Source organism: Takifugu rubripes, chromosome 19 (genome assembly GCF_901000725.2).
Source record: "Takifugu rubripes chromosome 19, fTakRub1.2, whole genome shotgun sequence".
Taxonomy (NCBI): domain Eukaryota; kingdom Metazoa; phylum Chordata; class Actinopteri; order Tetraodontiformes; family Tetraodontidae; genus Takifugu; species Takifugu rubripes.
In genome coordinates this window covers 8,254,404-8,273,119 of record NC_042303.1, presented here as the reverse complement: position 1 = coordinate 8,273,119, position 18,716 = coordinate 8,254,404, and the positions used below count along the sequence as shown (strand labels likewise).

General features: G+C 46.6%; 1 protein-coding gene across 2 annotated transcripts; it reads left to right on the top strand.

The window, feature by feature from the left end:
• Positions 1 to 12,106: 12,106 nt before the first annotated feature.
• LOC115246944 (isotocin receptor-like) lies at positions 12,107 to 17,841 on the top strand. Of its 2 annotated transcripts, XR_003886039.1 has the most exons (3): positions 12,107 to 13,616; positions 16,996 to 17,310; positions 17,707 to 17,838. XR_003886039.1 is itself a non-coding variant. In XM_029826965.1 (2 exons), exons 1-2 carry the CDS (start codon positions 12,689 to 12,691, stop codon positions 17,247 to 17,249), a joined length of 1,182 nt encoding a protein of 393 aa, XP_029682825.1. In that variant the 5' UTR covers positions 12,108 to 12,688; the 3' UTR covers positions 17,250 to 17,841. The 2 variants fall into 2 exon arrangements, 1 of the variants encoding a protein (XP_029682825.1); XM_029826965.1 differs by having other exon boundaries at positions 12,108 to 13,616; positions 16,996 to 17,841.
• Positions 17,842 to 18,716: the final 875 nt, after the last annotated feature.

Genomic DNA, 18,716 nt, shown 5'->3' with positions numbered 1-18,716 from the left:
GCAAACATCTGGTGTCACAAGCAAACACACCATCCGCGTCTGCGGATCAGGGGCGACTCTGCAGCGCTTGGTGGTTTGAAAGTGTTTTGCTGAAAACTTTTTTTTTCCCCATTTTGGAACCAGGAGCAGGGCCCCCCAGACTGGCCCCCCCCCCCTCCCCTGTATCTGCTGGTTTTAATGGCGAGAGCCGTCAAGCTGACTGGAGGTTAATTAGAGGTGAAGCCAATTTCCTTAAACCATGTTTCAATTCCAGAAATATTCCCTCAGTGCGTAGTTTAATGTTGGAAGCTCCTTTTATTGGGTTTCAGCTGCCGTCGCGCTCAGAAAGGCAAAATCCTGCTTTTGAAATCAGGATTGCAGAAATCAAACAGTTAAATTGAACTTTAACCGGTCGGGATTCAACTGGAAATGAGCGGCGCGGAGACGGGAGCTCTGCTTTATTGTGTTTGGACATATCGACTGTTAATAATCTGCAGTTCCGTCACGTTCCAGACGTGGACCACCAGCGAGCTCTCGGACAATAAGTCTGGTTCCGAGCCGATCAGGGAGCCGTCACCGGATGTGGAACAACAAAGAAATCAATGGAAAGGTAACCAAAAAAAAAATGCTCTCAGCCCCCCAGGACACATGGATGACAGTTGGAATTCCCGTCTAACGATGACCTGTTGATGTCTGTCAGTGACCTGGTGGAGCAGCAGGCTGCAATTTTCTTTTCCAGTTTTGGATCCAGACAAAACCAATATTTGAATCAACATAACATAAATGTTGACAACGCTGCTCTGGCATGTAAATCAAGAGGATTTTTTTACCTCCTGTTGGTCTGTAAATCCGGAATAACCAGCCAAACCCTCACAATTCTAAATATCTGTCTGTCCCTAGAGCTCACCCTGTCTTTCCAAAGTAGACTTAAGTCTTTTCTCCTGAGTTAAAAGCTTGTAATTATTCTGCAGCTCAATCTTGTGGCTCTAGCTTTCGCCTGCTGAGTATTTTCCCATGATGCAGCCACTTGTGCTCATATTTATGTTCCACCATTATCGCCCGACCCGCCAGCCTCTGTATTTATCACCATCGCTACATTAAAGTGTAGCTACTGCGCTGCTACTTTTCCCTTCATCCCCAGATGATTTAGTCGTTCCCTTAAGTCTCCTGTTTTATAAAAATGCGCAGATCAATCTTAATATGTTGAATCAGAGCATCTGTGGTGTTCAGGGACATTTAGGAGAAACAGAAGCAGAATGTGGCTGATTAATATTTATTAACATGCCTGACATGTCAGGTGGTTGATGACTGTTTACAGCCACCAGTCAGATCCACAGATCTAGAAGCATGTTGAATAAAGGCTGAATCCACTCTAATAATGAATTGATCAGCGGCCTCGTTAATTATTGATCATTTACTGTACAGTAAAGTCAGCGCCTTGTGTTCAATGATCACAGTCTCTTCTCACCTACAGAGAAAACATGCACAGATTAAATAAAGAATAATCCAAAGCAACCCACAGGTGTGATGGCTCGGAGCTCACGTGATCTTCTGATCGCTGAGAGCGTAAAGGTGATTCACAGATCAAACAATCACTGGACCAAATCTCCTCAAGACAAAGCTGCTGGATGAAAAACCCCAGGAACAGGAAGAAGTACCCAGAGTGTTTACAGTGTGTGTGTGGAGAGGGGGGGGGGATCTCTCGTCAGAACCTTTTCATCTCTTGGACTTGAAGAACAAGGTCAGTCAGAGTAGTCTTGTTTCCCCCTGGAAACCTGCAACCATCTGTTTTCTTCAGCCTTATTTTTATCAGCTCCTCTCATTGCAGCTTCAGTGAGTGAACCAGATAACTGAGCGGCGATGCTGCTGTCTCTATCTGAGAGGAGGGTGTTGGAATAATTAACAGCTCCGATGAATCTTCCATAAGCAGAGGGCTCGTGTTTGATCGCTCAGGTCTGGGCCACGCTGATCCAATCATTCTGCTGGTTCCTGATGGATCCGAGCGAGCCGATGCTGCCGCCTCATTAGCCGCCGCAGCGGCTGCAGATCCAGTGTTTGATAGCGAAAATAGAGACGTTTCAGGCCTTCTCCTTCTCCCTGGTTTAGCACAGAAGACGTGCACGACTGTGATCACCTTCTTTTTCATATAACACATATGTGGTGAAAGCATAAATTGGGACTTGAGGGCAGTTTTGAAAATAATTTGGTTTATTTCTTGGAGGTGAATATATTTTCTGTGCACATCCTTCGGAGCAGACGGAAGACCTCAAGTGTCCACTAAAAATAGCAACATTTGTCTTCCAATCCCATCGACTCGCCATTTGGTTGCCGATGGTGCTTCTGAGGGGCTTGATGTTTATCACTAGAGCTCCCTGCAGAGCATGTCACATCATTACAAATCACATCAGAGGCCGGAACATCAGCCCGGACCGGCTCCTAGCAATTCCCAGCCTCAGTGTGCACCTCTCAGTGACTGAGGCTTCAAAAGACTCTGAAATTGGAAGATTTAATTTTCTCCGCGATCCTTCCTGCCCCAGACGTAATCTGGCGTGAGTGCAGCAGTCTCTCGCTCGCACACCTCCGGCAGCTCTTTGTCGCCGCCGCCCTCTCCCCTTTCCCATTTCAACGGGGCGGTTTCGCTCTTTCGCAGGCTATCTCGGGCCACCCTCCGGTTTCACGTGGAGGTTGAGCAGAAATGGGGGTTAAATCTAAACAAATATTGAGACAGCCAGCAGGAAATTGAAAACACTGGACCGATCGTGGATGCCCTCTGGTGCTGAACCCTTCCTGAATTTCAGGCTGTAATTCTGGCCTAAAGTTCTCATAATATTGCACAAATTCTCTCCCGTTCACACCGCTGATATTCATCAGGGGCATCCTCATGCAGCCATGAGGGAATAACAACAGGAATGTCAAACACTGTACAAATTGAGCCGAATCCTTCAAATGTTTTCATTACTTATCGTATCGCACAACAGTAACCTCGCTGTCTCCGTCTTGATTGGGAGAGAGACACGATGCTACTATGATAATAGTAATACTATTAGAGGTTGTAAGAGAGGGGGGTATTTTACTACTGGGGGGTGTATTTTCACAAGAGCCACGTCAACAGAGTCAAGCAAAGTGCTAACACACGGGGAGGCTAGCTCAAGCTAGCTAATGGACACAATGTGGCTGGTTTTTTTAGGTGTTGCCAAGTTGGCGAGTAAACAAAGGCCCACAGCGTTCATCTTATCGTGTAAAGAAATGAAGTGCTTAGTAAATTCCGATGTTCTGTGGTTTATTGGTATTTGTGTTACAGCTGAAGTGCAAGTGCAGTCCCTCAGACAGACGTCTTACATTCTCCTCGCTGCAGCGCAGTTAGTCTCTTTATATGTTCTAATAAGAGAAGAGATCAGCTTTAAGTCAGCCGTGCATTGGTGGGCCCCACCAAAGTTCCAGGTAAAACCCAGGCAGATTTCCTGTTTTATGTGGCGTTGAGCGATTTTACATCAATGATCAGACATCTGTTTCTGGCCTACATTTGCTTTTCTCTCCTTATGTCTCTGGAATGGTAACGAACAGCCAAAGTTGTTATTTTTCACAGAATCTATGTACACGAATGACCTTTTTACATGGTCTCAGCCACATTGTGGTAATAAAAAAAGCTGCTTTGTGTTGCTGACTGGTCTTGGAACAGAGTCCTTTCCCCCTTTACATCCCCCACAGATCTTGTTGTCCCACTCCTTCATAAATAAACCCCTAACACGTCGTTTACATCATGTCTACATCAACTTGAACCTGCCAGTGCTGGTTTATAGAGAACACACTTTGCTTTATGCCCAGCAACAACGATCTGCTTCTTTTTGCCTCTTTTTACAGCAGTTTGACTTTCAAACCCCCAAAGCGACCAGTGGTCCGATCTTCCATTAACAATTGTGATGGCTGTATCAGAAGTGACACCACGTGTGCGACGGGAGTAAAGAAAGTTGGAAAAGTCACTTTCCTCCCGTATTGTGTTGCAGCCCGCTGTGATAAAGGTCACAGAGATATTTCCTGACGGGGGCCTGCGGTGAGATGCCGCGTCCACCGCTGCGTCTTTCCAGACGCCAGGACTTTATTTTTGCTTTTCTCTCATGTGCCAATGTGCCACAATCAATCTGACTTGTTTCTGTTGCTCTTGTGTGTGTGTGTGTGTGTGTGTGGGGGGGGGGGGGGTTCATTTGTGAAACAATAACACTGCACGAACGCTTGTGAGGTGTTTTTCCAGCGTGTATGACTGAGTCTAACTGGATCAGTGCTGTGTTCTGACACTTCAAATGGGAACATTTCCTTAACTCATCTGCTGCCATCTCCATGATCCCCCCCCCCCAACAAAAGAAAAATGAATACGGCAGCGTGGCAGGAGAAAGAACATCAGCTCCGGGTTGGGAGGTTCAGAACATTGCGCCTTTAATGCGCCCTAAATGAGACGGTTCCTTGGAGACAGCACAGCACCCTGACGCGGCTGTGATCACTCGGTGAAAAACAGCTGCACGATTCCACGAGTGAGGACATCGCGGATGTCCTCTTATTTGTCCCCCGTGTGATTCTGATGCGTTTCATCACTGCGAAGGTCAAAGAAGGACGAGCACCAACACTGCACATACATTTATTCACTTCCATTGGTGAAGTCCTGGAGGCTCACGTGGAAAATGAAGATTTCCTCCTCTTCAAATACAGCGAATTCTGTCCCTCTCTGCTCCGACTGGATTTAAATGCTCAATGATCTCATGGCCTGATTGATAAACCTGAATGAGAAGGTTCAGGCCACTGCATGAATATTTACTTATTTGAATCCAGCTGGTGGAGGCAACGTCTCCGAGCCACAGAGGAGAAGAAACAGTTCCCACAGTCCTGTAAACCTGATTTACTGGAAATGCAGGCTGACCTGTTCAGCCATCACCTCCCAGTAACAGAGGAGAGGAGAGGAGGGGAGGGGAGAGGAGAGGAGAGGAGAGGAGAGGAGAGGAGAGGAGGGGAGGGGAGGGGAGGGGAGAGGAGAGGAGAGGAGAGGAGAGGAGAGGAGAGGAGAGGAGGGGAGGGGAGGGGAGGGGAGGGGAGGGGAGAGGAGAGGAGGGGAGGGGAGGGGAGAGGAGAGGAGAGGAGAGGAGAGGAGAGGAGAGGAGAGGGGAGGGGAGGAGGGGAGGGGAGGGGAGGGGAGGGGAGGGGAGAGGAGAGGAGAGGGGAGGGGAGGGGGAGGGAGGGGAGGGGAGAGGAGAGGAGAGGAGAGGAGAGGAGAGGAGAGGAGAGGAGAGGAGAGGAGAGGAGAGGAGAGGAGAGCAGGGGAGGGGAGGGGAGAGGAGAGGAGGAGAGGAGAGGAGAGGAGAGGAGAGGAGAGGAGAGGAGAGGAGAGGAGAGGAGAGGAGAGGAGAGGCCGACAGGTCCCGTTTGTTTGGAGAAGATCAGAGAAGATAAAAATCTGATTAAAACTTACTGGCTGATTCACAAGTAAAGCAAAGCAAACGTTATAGGATCACTGGCCCAGATTACCGCCACCACACAGGATCACTGGTTAAGATGACCACCATCAGACCGGATCACTGGTCCAGCTGACCACCATCAGACCGGATCACTGGTCCAGCTGGCCACCATCAGACCGGATCACTGGTCCAGCTGACCACCATCAGACCGGATCACTGGTCCAGCTGACCACCGTCCTCGGTCAGAACCGAACCTGCCTGAGAAGCATCTGGATTCCGATGGCAGAGAAATATTCAGCATCATTTTTGCTGCTTTTGCCGCCATTTAACCCAACATCATCAGTTTGTGGAACCTTTTTTTCTTTCTTTTTAAAAATTGTACTTTTAATAAAATGCCAAAATAGAGAGAATCCTGTTATTTTCTGCAGCTCCGATGGAGGAAATATTTCCATATATCAGCTATCGCCCATAATATTCATACCATGTTCCTTCAGTAAGAAGGATCTTCAGAAAAGATCATATAGAATAGTAAAAATATATGGATGGAAGCTACAGGAACGGACTGAGCCAATTAAAGCAAACCTGGGAGAAAAGGTTTGGCCCTGATGATGTGATCAACAAAGTCCCAAAATAAAGCACATATATGTGTTTGTTTGTTTTAAAAAAACATATTTATTTCACTTTCAACTTTGTTGGAATTCCTGCAGGTTTTCATGCCACAAGTTTGGCGAAAACAGTGGAGCTATGTAGGTCAGAGTGAAGGAAGTCCAGACAAACAAGCACGGAATTTAGTCATGAAAACAGGAAAGTGCTGGAAACCCATGGCAACCATCGCCATCCAGGCTGGGCTGTTTCCTCCTGGACCATTAAAGGAGGCAATGGCCCAAGAATAAATAACTGGTATGTTAAAAGGAAATGAGGCATTATCTCAAAATGCCCCCCCCCCCCCTTCTTTTTAATCTCTGCTTTCATGAAAACAGTATCAATCTGCAGTTTTTTTTTGGGGGGGGGGCTCAATGTGATCTGGAACAGGCTTCCGGTATTCTGAAACACCTTAGAAGAGAATGCAAGTTTCTGATGTGCAGATAAAAACATTGCACGTCATATTTCTCATCCGCATTAGGTTTCAATGGACCCGTGTCGGTCCGGCGAGGGGAAGCTGACATTAATGAAGACTGAGCTTAATCCCCAGCTCTCCTCTTAATGGGCTGAAGAAGACAGACTAATGCGCCAAGTTTCACTTGCTAAGAGGATTACTTTCTGTTTCAACCAAATGGGATTCTGATTTGCTGATCCTTAGTGTTGTGAAGGATCGTGAGTAAAAGTTCACGTTGGTTACTGTCACCTGCTCCAACGATGACTGTGCTTCTGCTGCTGAAGCCTGAAGTCGCAACGCCGCGTGAACGTCTCCGCAGGCGTAGCAGAGAGGTTAATACCAGCTTCCTGCTGAGGCCCAATCAGGCGCTGTTTCTGAGAATAGAGATGAACTTAATAACTTCATTGCGCACCCTGTGAAGCCCCGCCCTCCACTGCACCCTCCTCGTGTTTGAAGCGTTCTGATTTAATAGCAGTGCTGATTTTTCAGTGTATTTCAGCCACCTTCCACTCGTCTGTATGGAAACCGCGCCTCTATGACCCCAATAATATTGTACACATTCTGAAATGAGCATTTATAACATTTAAATTCACCCAGAGCAGCTTGGGTTGTATACGATTGATTGGTGGCGTCTGCAGTCTATAACAAAAGAGTATAAAAGAGGAGATTTCCTCTCTCTGTACTCTCCGGACTGCGATGTTCAGTAGGAAAGTTCAGTTCCTGCACTTGGAGAGTCGAGTGCTGCAATTTTTTGCAGAAAGCAGAGCTGCGTGAGTGCGGATGCGGGAGAAGCAAAGGTCGGAATCATCTCGGCAGATTACGGCTGGATTCAACCAACACCTGCTGGGAAGGCTGCACACAACCCCAAACTAATGTGTGCGTGTTCGTGTGTGCGTTAAACATTATTCATGCTAATGTGGAGGATTGTGAATGAAACAACAGACGCTGGTTTAAATTCTAAAGCCTTAATGTCAACACAGACTCAGACCACAGCAGATTCTATTGAGTTACCACCTAAAACAGGAAGACCCCCCCCCCCCCCCCCCCCCCCCCAGGGAGGGGTGATGTGGTTTTGTGAATTCAAAACTTTCTTTCTGTGTTTGTTCTTTCCCAGTATTGATTTGTTTCATCGCCAGGGTGCATTTTCATTCCAAGAGCGATCTTTATCTTTTTCTTTTTTTTTGTCGCCAGCTGCAATAAAAATGCTCTTTTGTAAGAAGTGCTGGCGTGTTGTTATTCCCTATACGAATGAGCCGGAGCACTTCAATCTACTATTGTCAGTGGGAATGGCAGGAGCCCACTTCTCTTAGACTGTGAAATGCAGGGCCACAGGCTGCTGACACGAGCGTGGCGCTTTTAGAGACGGCGCCTTTCAGGGCAGGATTGTTAAACCACTGTGACTTTTATGCTGGTGGCAGAATTCATCTAACACAACTCACATTTCCAACACAACCCACACACACACACACACACGAACACGCCTCTGTGTTGGTTATGATCAAATTTGAAGCCCAGTAAATTATTATCCCTTATCACAATGTGCGAGAGACTATATTACCTATATTATCCTGCGGACTTGCATCACAGGTCCGTTTCCAAGAAAGTTTAATGAAACCAAGATCATATCTCACAGGTTTATCCAGGTCCAGCACACACAGAAGTACCAGCTTATCAACCACAGAAGTCAAACCAGACCGTTTGCTTATTGCTTCATTAGTGACAGATAATATGTCGTGAATTAAATAACTGCAGTTTAAAAAAATTGTAATTACATCAACAATCAATCAGCTGTGGCCAATCCAGGTTTCCCAGGGGTTGATATTCTACCTGGTATTTGCTCAGTTCACCGCTGCTGCGTCAGCACAGCACAACAAAGCTGCTTTTGCTTTATCACCAGGTCATTAAATTAACCTTCGCTGGCCAGATGGAGAGTCCCTCCCTGCGTTCATGCCAGGGCCCCCTCAGCGGCAGCATCTTCGCCAGCATCCTAGATCTCATCAGGCCCCCTGCTGTGAGGACTCGTCCATGTGAGCAATCCAACAAATGGCAGCAATCTTTGTCAGATATCTCTTCTATCTGTCTCCTCTATGTCCTGAATCATGCAGCAAAAATAAAACAACATATTTTCAGGGTCCATCTGTGCTGCTTTTGGGGGTTTGTGGATCAACGAGTTTGTGATTTACAGCTGTAATAAAGCTTGAAAGTCCATCATTTTGTGGAGAAACGTGGAGAGTCTGATATGAGAGATGATATTTGCTAGATGGAGGACATTGTTGCCAGATGGACATGTGCCCACAATTGGATCGCTACCGTTCCCCCCTCTCAGCCTCCCCTCACTTGAGCTTCATCACAGTTCAGTGTTCCTCACAGCTCCCCAACGAGACCCCGACACTTCAACGGCACTCATCTAGGCAGGGATGGGAAACAGTTGTGTATGTATGCTCTTTTTTTGGGTGCACGTTGCGTCCCCGCGTTGGTGGAATACAGTTAGTGGTATGGAAGTGTGATAAGCTCAATGTTGCTGTAACACACACACACACACACACACACACACACACACAGATGCACGTATGTAAGCATCAGCTTGTAATTGTAAATTATGTTGCACTGACACTTCTCTATGCGCTGCATCCTGACAGTTTCCGCTCTCAGCCTCACGTAACAACGGGCATTTACTCCTAATCGCTCGGCTGCTTTTCTCAGCCAACAAATCAATCGGTAACTGGCCGGAGTCCTTAATAAAACAGTTCCCTGTGGAAAAACACAGGCTTTATTGTTAACTTGTTTGTTTTATGACTTCTCAAGACGAGTTGCCGGCTCCTGTTGGTGCCCCACAAAGGGGACCCACCGAAATCCAGTCATTTTTTCCCAAATGCCCCACAGGGGGTCTCATCCTGTTAACAAAAGGAAAAAGCTCTGGGCAGAAACTCCAGGAAGCTCCTGGAATAATCAGAGATACGACGCCCCCACATTTGTAAAGCTGAAGGCTTCAGCGACATCTGGAGCTGGTGTGACTTGTGGCTTCGCGACGCTGGTTTACACACCGTGAGACACGTGGATGCTAAGGCGGCAGCCGCCAACACCCTCTCATCCGCTGGGATACTCGACCGAGGAATGACATTTACATGCAGCATAAATAATTCATCACCTCAACCGGAATGGCAGCACCCTGCAGGGGTGTTGGTGCCCCCCCCCCCTGCCTTTTTTTAACGTGCATTTCAAGGAGACCGCTCAGGTGAAGAACGAACAGCTCCAGCACCGTGTGACTACACAAGAAGCAGAAGCATTAATGTGCAGATCCATCCTATTTCACATCGTCAGGAGGCTCAGCCCTGAACCTTGTCTCTAATTAGTTCTGTCTTCTCAAAGCCCAATATCTGTGGGACTGAAACTGCTGAGCTGGGAAAGAGGGAAGGGATGGGAAAACGCTGCAGTTTCCATGACTGGAGAGGTCAGGAAAATATTATTCCATGATTTTGTCGTGATCGACAGCTCTCCTGTCCTGAGGGACGGGAGCTTCGTTCCTCTGGATTTGAGTTGCAGCCATCACTAAGAAACATCCGTAGATCCACCAGGAGGCCTACAACAGGAGAGGCCTACAACAGGAGAGGCCTACAACAGGAGAGGCCTACAACAGGAGAGCAGCCACCGATGCTCAGGTGTGGAGCAACTTGAACCAAAACTTTCCATTGAGAAAACCAAGTGCAGGCTGTACTGGGATCAGTTCCACCCACACCTGGCAGTGGTGATGACATGCAAAGCCTCTCAGCCGTAGATTCTGCTGATGCGGCGTTAAATACTGATTCAATATAACACTCTTATTCCTATATGTGGAAACTTTTCCTCACTCTCTGTTTCTCTGCAATGTACTTGAATTCAGGAAGTGACTAATTACCTTTCAGAATATATCAACAAATGACATAAAAAAAAGGCCATTTTTCATAACATTGGCCATTCTACAATCGTCAGCGGCGTCCATCAGAATTGCTACACAAATCTTTTTTTAGCCTCCTGCCATCACTCCTGACTGGACCTACGATATAAATCCATTTTTTTCCCTCATGACTGTCTCTGCGGTGCCATCAGCATCAGGAAATCCTCCGTAACTATTTTTCCGTGTGTAATCGTTCTTATACTTTCCATGATGGTTTAAGGCAGCCACAAAGAACCTGAGCTTCTCTCAACCTCGTCAACATAATTTGCTCCCTCGGGGGACTGAAGAAGTCTGCCCTCGCCCTCCGCTCGCAGCTTTACCCGTCAGCAAAACCTTTAAGGTTCCATTAGAAACATGAAACACAGCTACAGGCTGCGTTAATCTTCACCCGAATATTCAAATTCAAATGGCAGTCCTCCTCCTCCTCCTTCTCTGCCCAGCCGGCCACCAGCAGGAGGGTCCTCCTGTATGAGCCTGGTCCTGCTCAAGGTTTCTTCCTGTTAAAGGGGAGATGTTTGCTTGTTGGCAGTCAGGCCCTGAGTTTCAGTAAAGCACCTAGAGACAATGTTTAAGTAGCAGACACTGTATAAATAATGTTCTGATTTGATATTCCTGCCATCTGTGGTCCACAAATCTGGACAAAGAATTAAAGAATTACACTCATTATCTGCAGATTCTGATCACTTGCTCCACACTGGACATCAAAAGAGTCTCAAATAACCATGGATTTATCATACAGGAGGCAAAAACAAGCTGTAGGCGAGATGTTGCCCTCGTATCTCTGAAGAAGGCTCCGTTAATGTCCTCCATGCATCAGAGAGTAAACACATGTGCTGCGCTCCATGTTTAGATGATGCTGGATTCCTTGGCTGTGCGAGGTGATGCATTGATACGTGGGAGCCGCTGTTATGACATATTTAGTCTAGAAGTGTGGGCTTTGGCAGTTTCAGAACAAAAACAAGACATGGAGGGTGAGGGTGAACATCACCATCCATTGTTTAAGGCTCTCTCCGCCATGATGAAGGTGCTGGAGATGATTCCCATCTTTACGCGACTGTCATCATTTTTAAAATCCTGGAATCGATCCGTTTTATCTCTGCTCTCTCCAGCCATCCTCAGCACACACATTCCTGTGGAAGTGCCGATTTTCCGAACCTCCCAAACCACAAAACAAGGGGAACGTCTCCCTGGTGACAATGAGACTACAGGCCTGGAAATTTAAAAAGCCGGACAAGCAGCGGGCAGATTCCGCTTTTTCCCCGCATCTGTTAGCGGTCGTCTGTGTTCAGTAAATGATAGAATCCCACATTTTCATATGCTTTCTGTAGGAATGGTCTGTGTTTAGAGCAGCGGACAGGCATTGTAAGCAAAGGCTTCATGATTTATGATCTATTTGATTCTTTAAAATAACACACTTTAAGACGTGTTTGCATGGTGGGGTGAGTTTGAGTAGATTTTATCCATCAAAATACATTAATTAAAATATGATTTCTTCTGTTCCAAGGGATGCTGTTGCTGCTGTATCACTCGCTCTTTTTTACAGAGCTTAAAATAAACGGTATCGATCTTGTCATTCCTTCTATCACATCCATCTTACCGTCCATTTCCTATATGAATTTGGCATTTGTGTATATTTCAAAGACAAAGAAAATGAATTCTCAGTGTAAATAATTGATACATCTGGTCGTCGTCTCGGACTTGTCTCAGCTGCTCTGCCAAACGCATCAGCTTGGTTAAATTATGACGAGAGCGGATCTCAGGGGCCAGCTCGCAGGGGCCAGCATTGGGACTGGCGGAGCCGGGGGCCTCACGGCGCCGCTCTGCGGCGATGCTGGGTATAGCGGGCATTTCTGCACAGGGAACAAGTAGAACAGGGGCTGAGCGTTGTGGAGACGGTCATTTCTGCTCCCAGCACAGGTGAAGATGGAGCGTTCAGCCACTGCATCATTGCACTCTTAAGAGTTGGGGTTATCAGTGATCGGGGGGGGACATCCTCATATTTTCAGAGCTTGAGCTCATTCATCATAACTTTGACGTTCTTAAAAGATTGTAGAATTATTCTTTTTTTGCGTTTCCCCAGTTTTTGGAAAACAGAGGAGGTGAAACCTTTTTGTCTTCGTTTGAAACATGTTTTCGCACCTGTGAGGACGCGCGAGAGTCTTGGTCGCGCATCTGGATTGAGTCACACCGCAGGACTAGTGAGCACCGACGCGTCTGCAGAGGACAAATACTGCTGCGATGGAGACCGTAGCCAATGAAAGTGACTTTTGGCTGTGCAACACATCCTGCCGGGACCCTGGTGTCGCCAACGAGACGGGGCTGTCCAACCAGACGAACCCGCTGAAGCGCAACGAAGAGGTGGCGAAGGTAGAGGTGACGGTGCTCGCCTTGGTTCTGTTCCTGGCGTTGGCGGGGAACCTGTGCGTCCTGCTGGCCATCCACACAACCAAGCACAGCCAGTCGCGCATGTATTACTTCATGAAGCACTTGAGCATCGCGGATCTGGTAGTGGCGATCTTTCAGGTGCTCCCTCAACTTATCTGGGACATCACGTTTCGCTTCTACGGACCAGATATTTTGTGTCGGTTGGTGAAATATCTGCAAGTCGTTGGGATGTTCGCGTCCACTTACATGTTGGTCCTGATGTCTGTGGACAGATGTTTGGCCATCTGTCAGCCTCTCCGCTCTCTGCACCGGAGGAAAGACCGTTTCTATGTTATATTCTCCTGGGGGCTGAGCCTGGTCTTCAGCGTCCCGCAAATGTTCATCTTCTCCCTGAGAGAGGTGGGCTCAGCGGGATCGGGGGTGTATGACTGCTGGGGCGACTTCGTGAAGCCTTGGGGAGCCAAAGCTTACATCACATGGATCAGCCTCACCATCTACATCATCCCCGTGGCGATCCTGAGCGTCTGCTACGGGCTAATCAGCTTCAAAATCTGGCAAAACTTTAGGCTGAAAACGAGGCGAGAGCACTGCGTGAGCATGACGCCGCGGACCGCCAAAGACAACACGCTGACACGGGTGAGCAGCGTCAAGCTCATCTCCAAGGCGAAGATAACCACCGTGAAAATGACTTTTGTCATCGTGGTGGCTTATATCGTCTGCTGGACCCCCTTTTTCTCCGTCCAGATGTGGTCTGCGTGGGATCCCTCAGCGCCCCGGGAGGGTAGGTCACATTTTAAAGTTTGAGACGATGTTGCACAGATATCTATTCCAACCCCCCCCCCCCCCCCCCCCCCCCCCCCCCCCCCCCCCCCCCCCACACACACACACACACAATATTTATTCATTTATATTTGCGCAAGTTCCGAACAATAACACCGTTCATCCAAGAAGACATCCAACTGTGCTGTGCGCGCATCGCCTCTCTTTACGCACGAAGACTAGGGGATCAAAAATGTGATCTTTGGGGGGTTCCGGGGCTTGTGGGGTGGGTGTTGTTTCCACTTGAACCTTATGAATGAATGAGTGTAGGAGGAGTGGTCCAACGTGGTGACATAATGCATTTAGGGTTTCTTAGTGATGCTTTGTCACTGCGGCGCTGCTCAGATATATGAATGGTGCAAAGGGGGAGCGGCAAAAAAAAATGTTCTTGCTGCAGGATGAATCACTTTAAGCTCCCCAAATGCAAAAGCCACAAGCAGACTTTCCTAAGTCTCCCCTGACCTCTCTGGCGCCACCAGGGGACGGTTAATCATTAATCAAATTAGTGTGCGCCAACACGCACCGGGCTGCTTTTGCGGTTTCAGTGCCCCTGGGACACGTCGAAGTGCGTCGTTGACATTTAACCAGAATAGGCTACTTATCACCCGATGGTCGCTACGTTTATCGATCTACTGGGTCGAGGCCACGCCCAGTGACCATAAAGGAGGAGGCACGTGCCTGGATTCTTACAGTTCAATATAGCTTCCATCCTACTTTTCCATTCCTCTTAATCCTTTAGACAAGAAGCATCAGGACTCACACGAAAAGTTCAAATTTAGACCAAATTTTGGATGGATATGCCAAAAAAAACTAGTATTTTTTTTTGTTAACATGATTTTCTTTGGTCTGTAATGAATGTTATTCCCTAACATCTGTTCAGTGATGAGGTGGGGGTTTTGCTGGACAAACATGTGGCTCACCATTCACATTCATGGGTGAGAAAGAAAGCGATCAAGCTGTTTTGATCTTGCAGCAATGCACGTGCACCGCCCTCAGAAAAGGCCCAGGGTCTGCACAGACACGTGCCAGTGTTTGTGTACAATAGATAGGCTGTACATATTCTCAGCTGTTGCGTGTGCTGATAAAGTGTCCATTAGAGCCACGCTCAGCGAGTGAGCCGAGACCAGCCGAGCATACCGGCAGAAATATGACAAATGTTAATCTAATCACTTTACTGCAGACTGTTTATCTCTTTACCACATGTTCTGTGCAGAAATAAATGCGTCTGGGCCTTTTTCGTGAGTCATCAGAACCAACATGCAGAATTCTGCCCAATCACCTTACAGAAATGAGCTTTTTTGTGTTTTTAAACGACTGGATGTATATAAAGCTAACCCTAACCTCTAACTGTGCTCATGAATAATTCGCTCTTTACGGTGCCGATCACACAGAAATTTGAGAATAAACAATGTATAATTAAACAGTATATAGTTTTAAAAGCACACTTTCCAGAGTCTGCCCAGCCTGGCTCCCCCTGGGACATCTGCATCAACTAAGGAACTGTTCGTTCAGTTATTGTAGAGAAACAAAACAAAAAGATTTTCAGCCAATTATATTTATGAGCATCACGGAGGTCTTTAAAGACAATTTTCTTTGAGTGCTTTTGTATTTCTAGCAGACCAACTTTTAATGCTGCGGATGGAACAGCAGGAAATTAGAAAAGAAAGAAAGAGTGCGACAAAAAGACTGAAGTGGAAGTGAAATTACAGCAATGCATCAGAGTTAATGATGATGGATGCATTACTCTTGGACACTGGCAGAGCAGGTAGGCTCCAGCTGCACGAAAAAGGCAGAGAGTTCTCATTTGATTTATGATAATGACCGCCATATCCACCAGAGCACCACAACATTTCACAGAAATCCCTGCGACTGTTAAAAGCCTGAATGCTCTTAGCCCTGGCAGAATGACATCACACTGGGATTTCACATTTTAAGAGATAAATCTCAGTGTGCAGAGGACAAAACGCCCAAGGTTGCAGCCTGACTCAGTCTCCATCAGCAGCTCTTGAAAAGTCATTTGGCAAACATTTGCTCCCGTGAGCCTGTCACCCTCAGAATCTGACTCATTCTGCTCAATTAGAGGCAGGATGGCTGCCATCCAAAGCCTTTCGAATGATAAAATGGTGTTTCAAAGGGAGTGCGACACATGTACATCTTTATCCTCAGATAACAGTGAGGAGAAGCAACTTGGGTTCTCATTAATGACCCAGCCTGGTTTCCTTCCTGGTATCAGCTCCAGCACAGACAGCAGGACCGGACAGAAAATCATCATTTGCCTCTCCATTGTGATTTTTTTTATTGTTTAGCTGGGAGGAATCACCATTTGCTAATTCACAATTTTGTCACCTTTTATGAAAGGATACTTCCTGTAATTGCTGTAGTTTCAGCTCCATCCTCCCTGGTTGGCTACATGCTCTGGTTGAAGTGATCAGTTTTCCAGGTCATCCATGCTGTCCTGCTCGCCTGAACCTTTCATAATAATTGCGATTGTTGCTTTTTCCTGGCATTTTTGTGCCTGAATGTCCACAACGCAGAGATTCTACGATGGGTGACATGCATTTGTCTAATAAATCAAAGTCATGTCCACTTTTAATGAGGCATTTGACCTCCGCACCCTTCCTGAGATTATGTGTTCAGAACAATTTGAACTCCGTCGGCGTAATCAGACACGTTGTGACGCTGGCAGACCGGCCGAGGGAACCATTAGCAATCAGCGAGAGGTGGTTAATGATGCCACACGCAAATCCAAATACCTCGTTTGCCAAATGTCAGGCGGCTGAGGAAGTTGACAAAGTGTGAGTGTGTTCCTGTTTTGCTTGGAGGAGTTGGCTCTGGGATTCGGTGCTTTTGTATCCCTTTCTGCACCCGCGTCACACATGGAGGTTTGATTTAACATTTAAAACCTTCATCAGAATCACAATGCAACCACACAACTGTTGACATAAAACATCTATATTATGAGTTCTTATAAGGCCTCAGCTATTGGCTACTTTAAACACAGACTTGTTCCATTAAAAGAATGTCACAGTTTGCCACAAACAGGCTGCTCAGCTGAAAAGCCCCACCATTTATCATTGGGATGAAAGGTCCCGAAAGTCAAAACTTAAGGACGGTTTCAATATTCCATCCTAATATTTCATCTAGCTGTTTTGAAATTTCCCTCAAAAGTGTCAACTTGAACCTGCTGTTTCTTCCACATTTGCTGCATAATTCATAGAAATCCTTCCAGGACCGTGAAAGACTCTGAATGACAACGAGTATTTCCTCACCTGTGTGTGCGTGTGTGTGTGTTTGTGTGTGCCTGGTCAGAGTTAACATGTGATGCCTTTTATCTCCTGCAGCCACGCCCTTCATCATCTCCATGTTGCTGGCCAGCCTCAACAGCTGCTGTAACCCCTGGATCTACATGTTCTTCGCTGGGCATCTCTTCCAGGACCTCAGGCAGACCTTCCTGTGCTGCTCTCCTCGCTACCTCAAGTCGCCCCAGAGCCAATGCGAGCGCGAATATGACTCCAGCCACAAGAGCGTCTCCTCGAACTTTGCCATCAAAAGCACAAGCAGCCAGAGGAGCGTCACGCAGACCTCCACCACATGAATCGACTTTGGTACTTTATCTCTCCCCAGAACCAGAAGGAGGTCCCGGCTGTTTGCACCAGGTTTGCAGAACATGGGAAAAGGACAATTTTAATGTTGAAAAGAGAAAAAAAAGTGCATTAAAACATTAAAAAAAGAACGGTGCAACCATGTTTTTCAGTGTACAGTGTTGATGAAGGAAAGAAGGAACATCTGTGGACGTTGTTTCATGTGAGTCACCAGCAAAGCTCGTGACTCTTATTTTAAATGTGTAATATGACAAAATCGCTCACCTGCTATAAACCATGTGGAGGTCGTTACACTCGCAGCAAATATCCCCTGAGAGCCACTTCCTTGAGAACTGTCATGACTATCACAAAAGCGTTCTTTCTTTCTTTCTTTTTTTTTTACACTTGGAAAATAAAGAACAAAAGCAGGAAAATCCAATTCCCCCGCCAACTTTATTATTTTCGCTTCAGATTTTTGCTCCGGGTTCCTCGTGGGGCTGAGAAAACACTTGGCGAGATTGCATCATTTTTAGAGGGATTCACGCGGGTTCCTGCGAAGCGGTTGGCAGGTACGCCGAAACTTTGAACATCCTGTTTGTTCCAGTCCCAAAACGGATTACTGTGTTGGGATGTGAGAGCCGCAGAGACTGATGGAGGCATCCTGGGGTAACAATTGCTGCGTGGCATGATGCGGCATCCTGCAGGAAGAGATAACAGGTATCCATCCTACCATTCTTTGTTATGGAGCTCATTAATTCTGCGGCTGTTGTTTAGCCGTTTTTTATTTATATTCATCGCGGCTCTTTCAAGTCAGCCATTCAGAATGTTGACCTGTTATTTATTTCGTAAACAATTATTAGCATTCCCAGTCGTGTGCCGTATAAATGCACCATAATTAAAAACAAATGGTGGTCTCTGTGCTGCATGTTAACCTGTGGGGTTATGATTTTATTCTGTAAACATGTTTTGAGGGAGTGGTTTGATTTTTCTGGACAAAGTGAGAAAAGCAAACCGAGTGAGGAATCCTCCTGGCACTCAGACCTTTCACCTCTACAAAAGGATCAGGTGTTTTTGCTTTTCCCCCCCCAAACCAAACATATATCTGTATTCGCTGTTGCTACAAAGTTTTTCTTAATAAAACTCTCTTGCTGATGAATTTCATGTCACATCGTGATTTAGAGCGACGCTTCCAGGTATTAAAATCCCCCTTTTTTTTAAAGGATACATCAAAAAAGAGGATCCTCCTCATAAACTCTGCAGCTTCAACAGTGGTTGAGCTCTGATGCTTTGCTCACTTCACTCTCAGGATAAATCGATGAAAGGTGAATTCAAAGAAGTATCCCTTTAAACTCAATGAACCTGCCCGAGAGGACGCCGCTGGGCTTGGTTTGGTGTGCAAGAGCCCAAAACAGATGATGTGTCAGGTATGGCGATAAAAAGCTCACGAAATTGACCAAATTCCCAACATCCCATTCCAATCA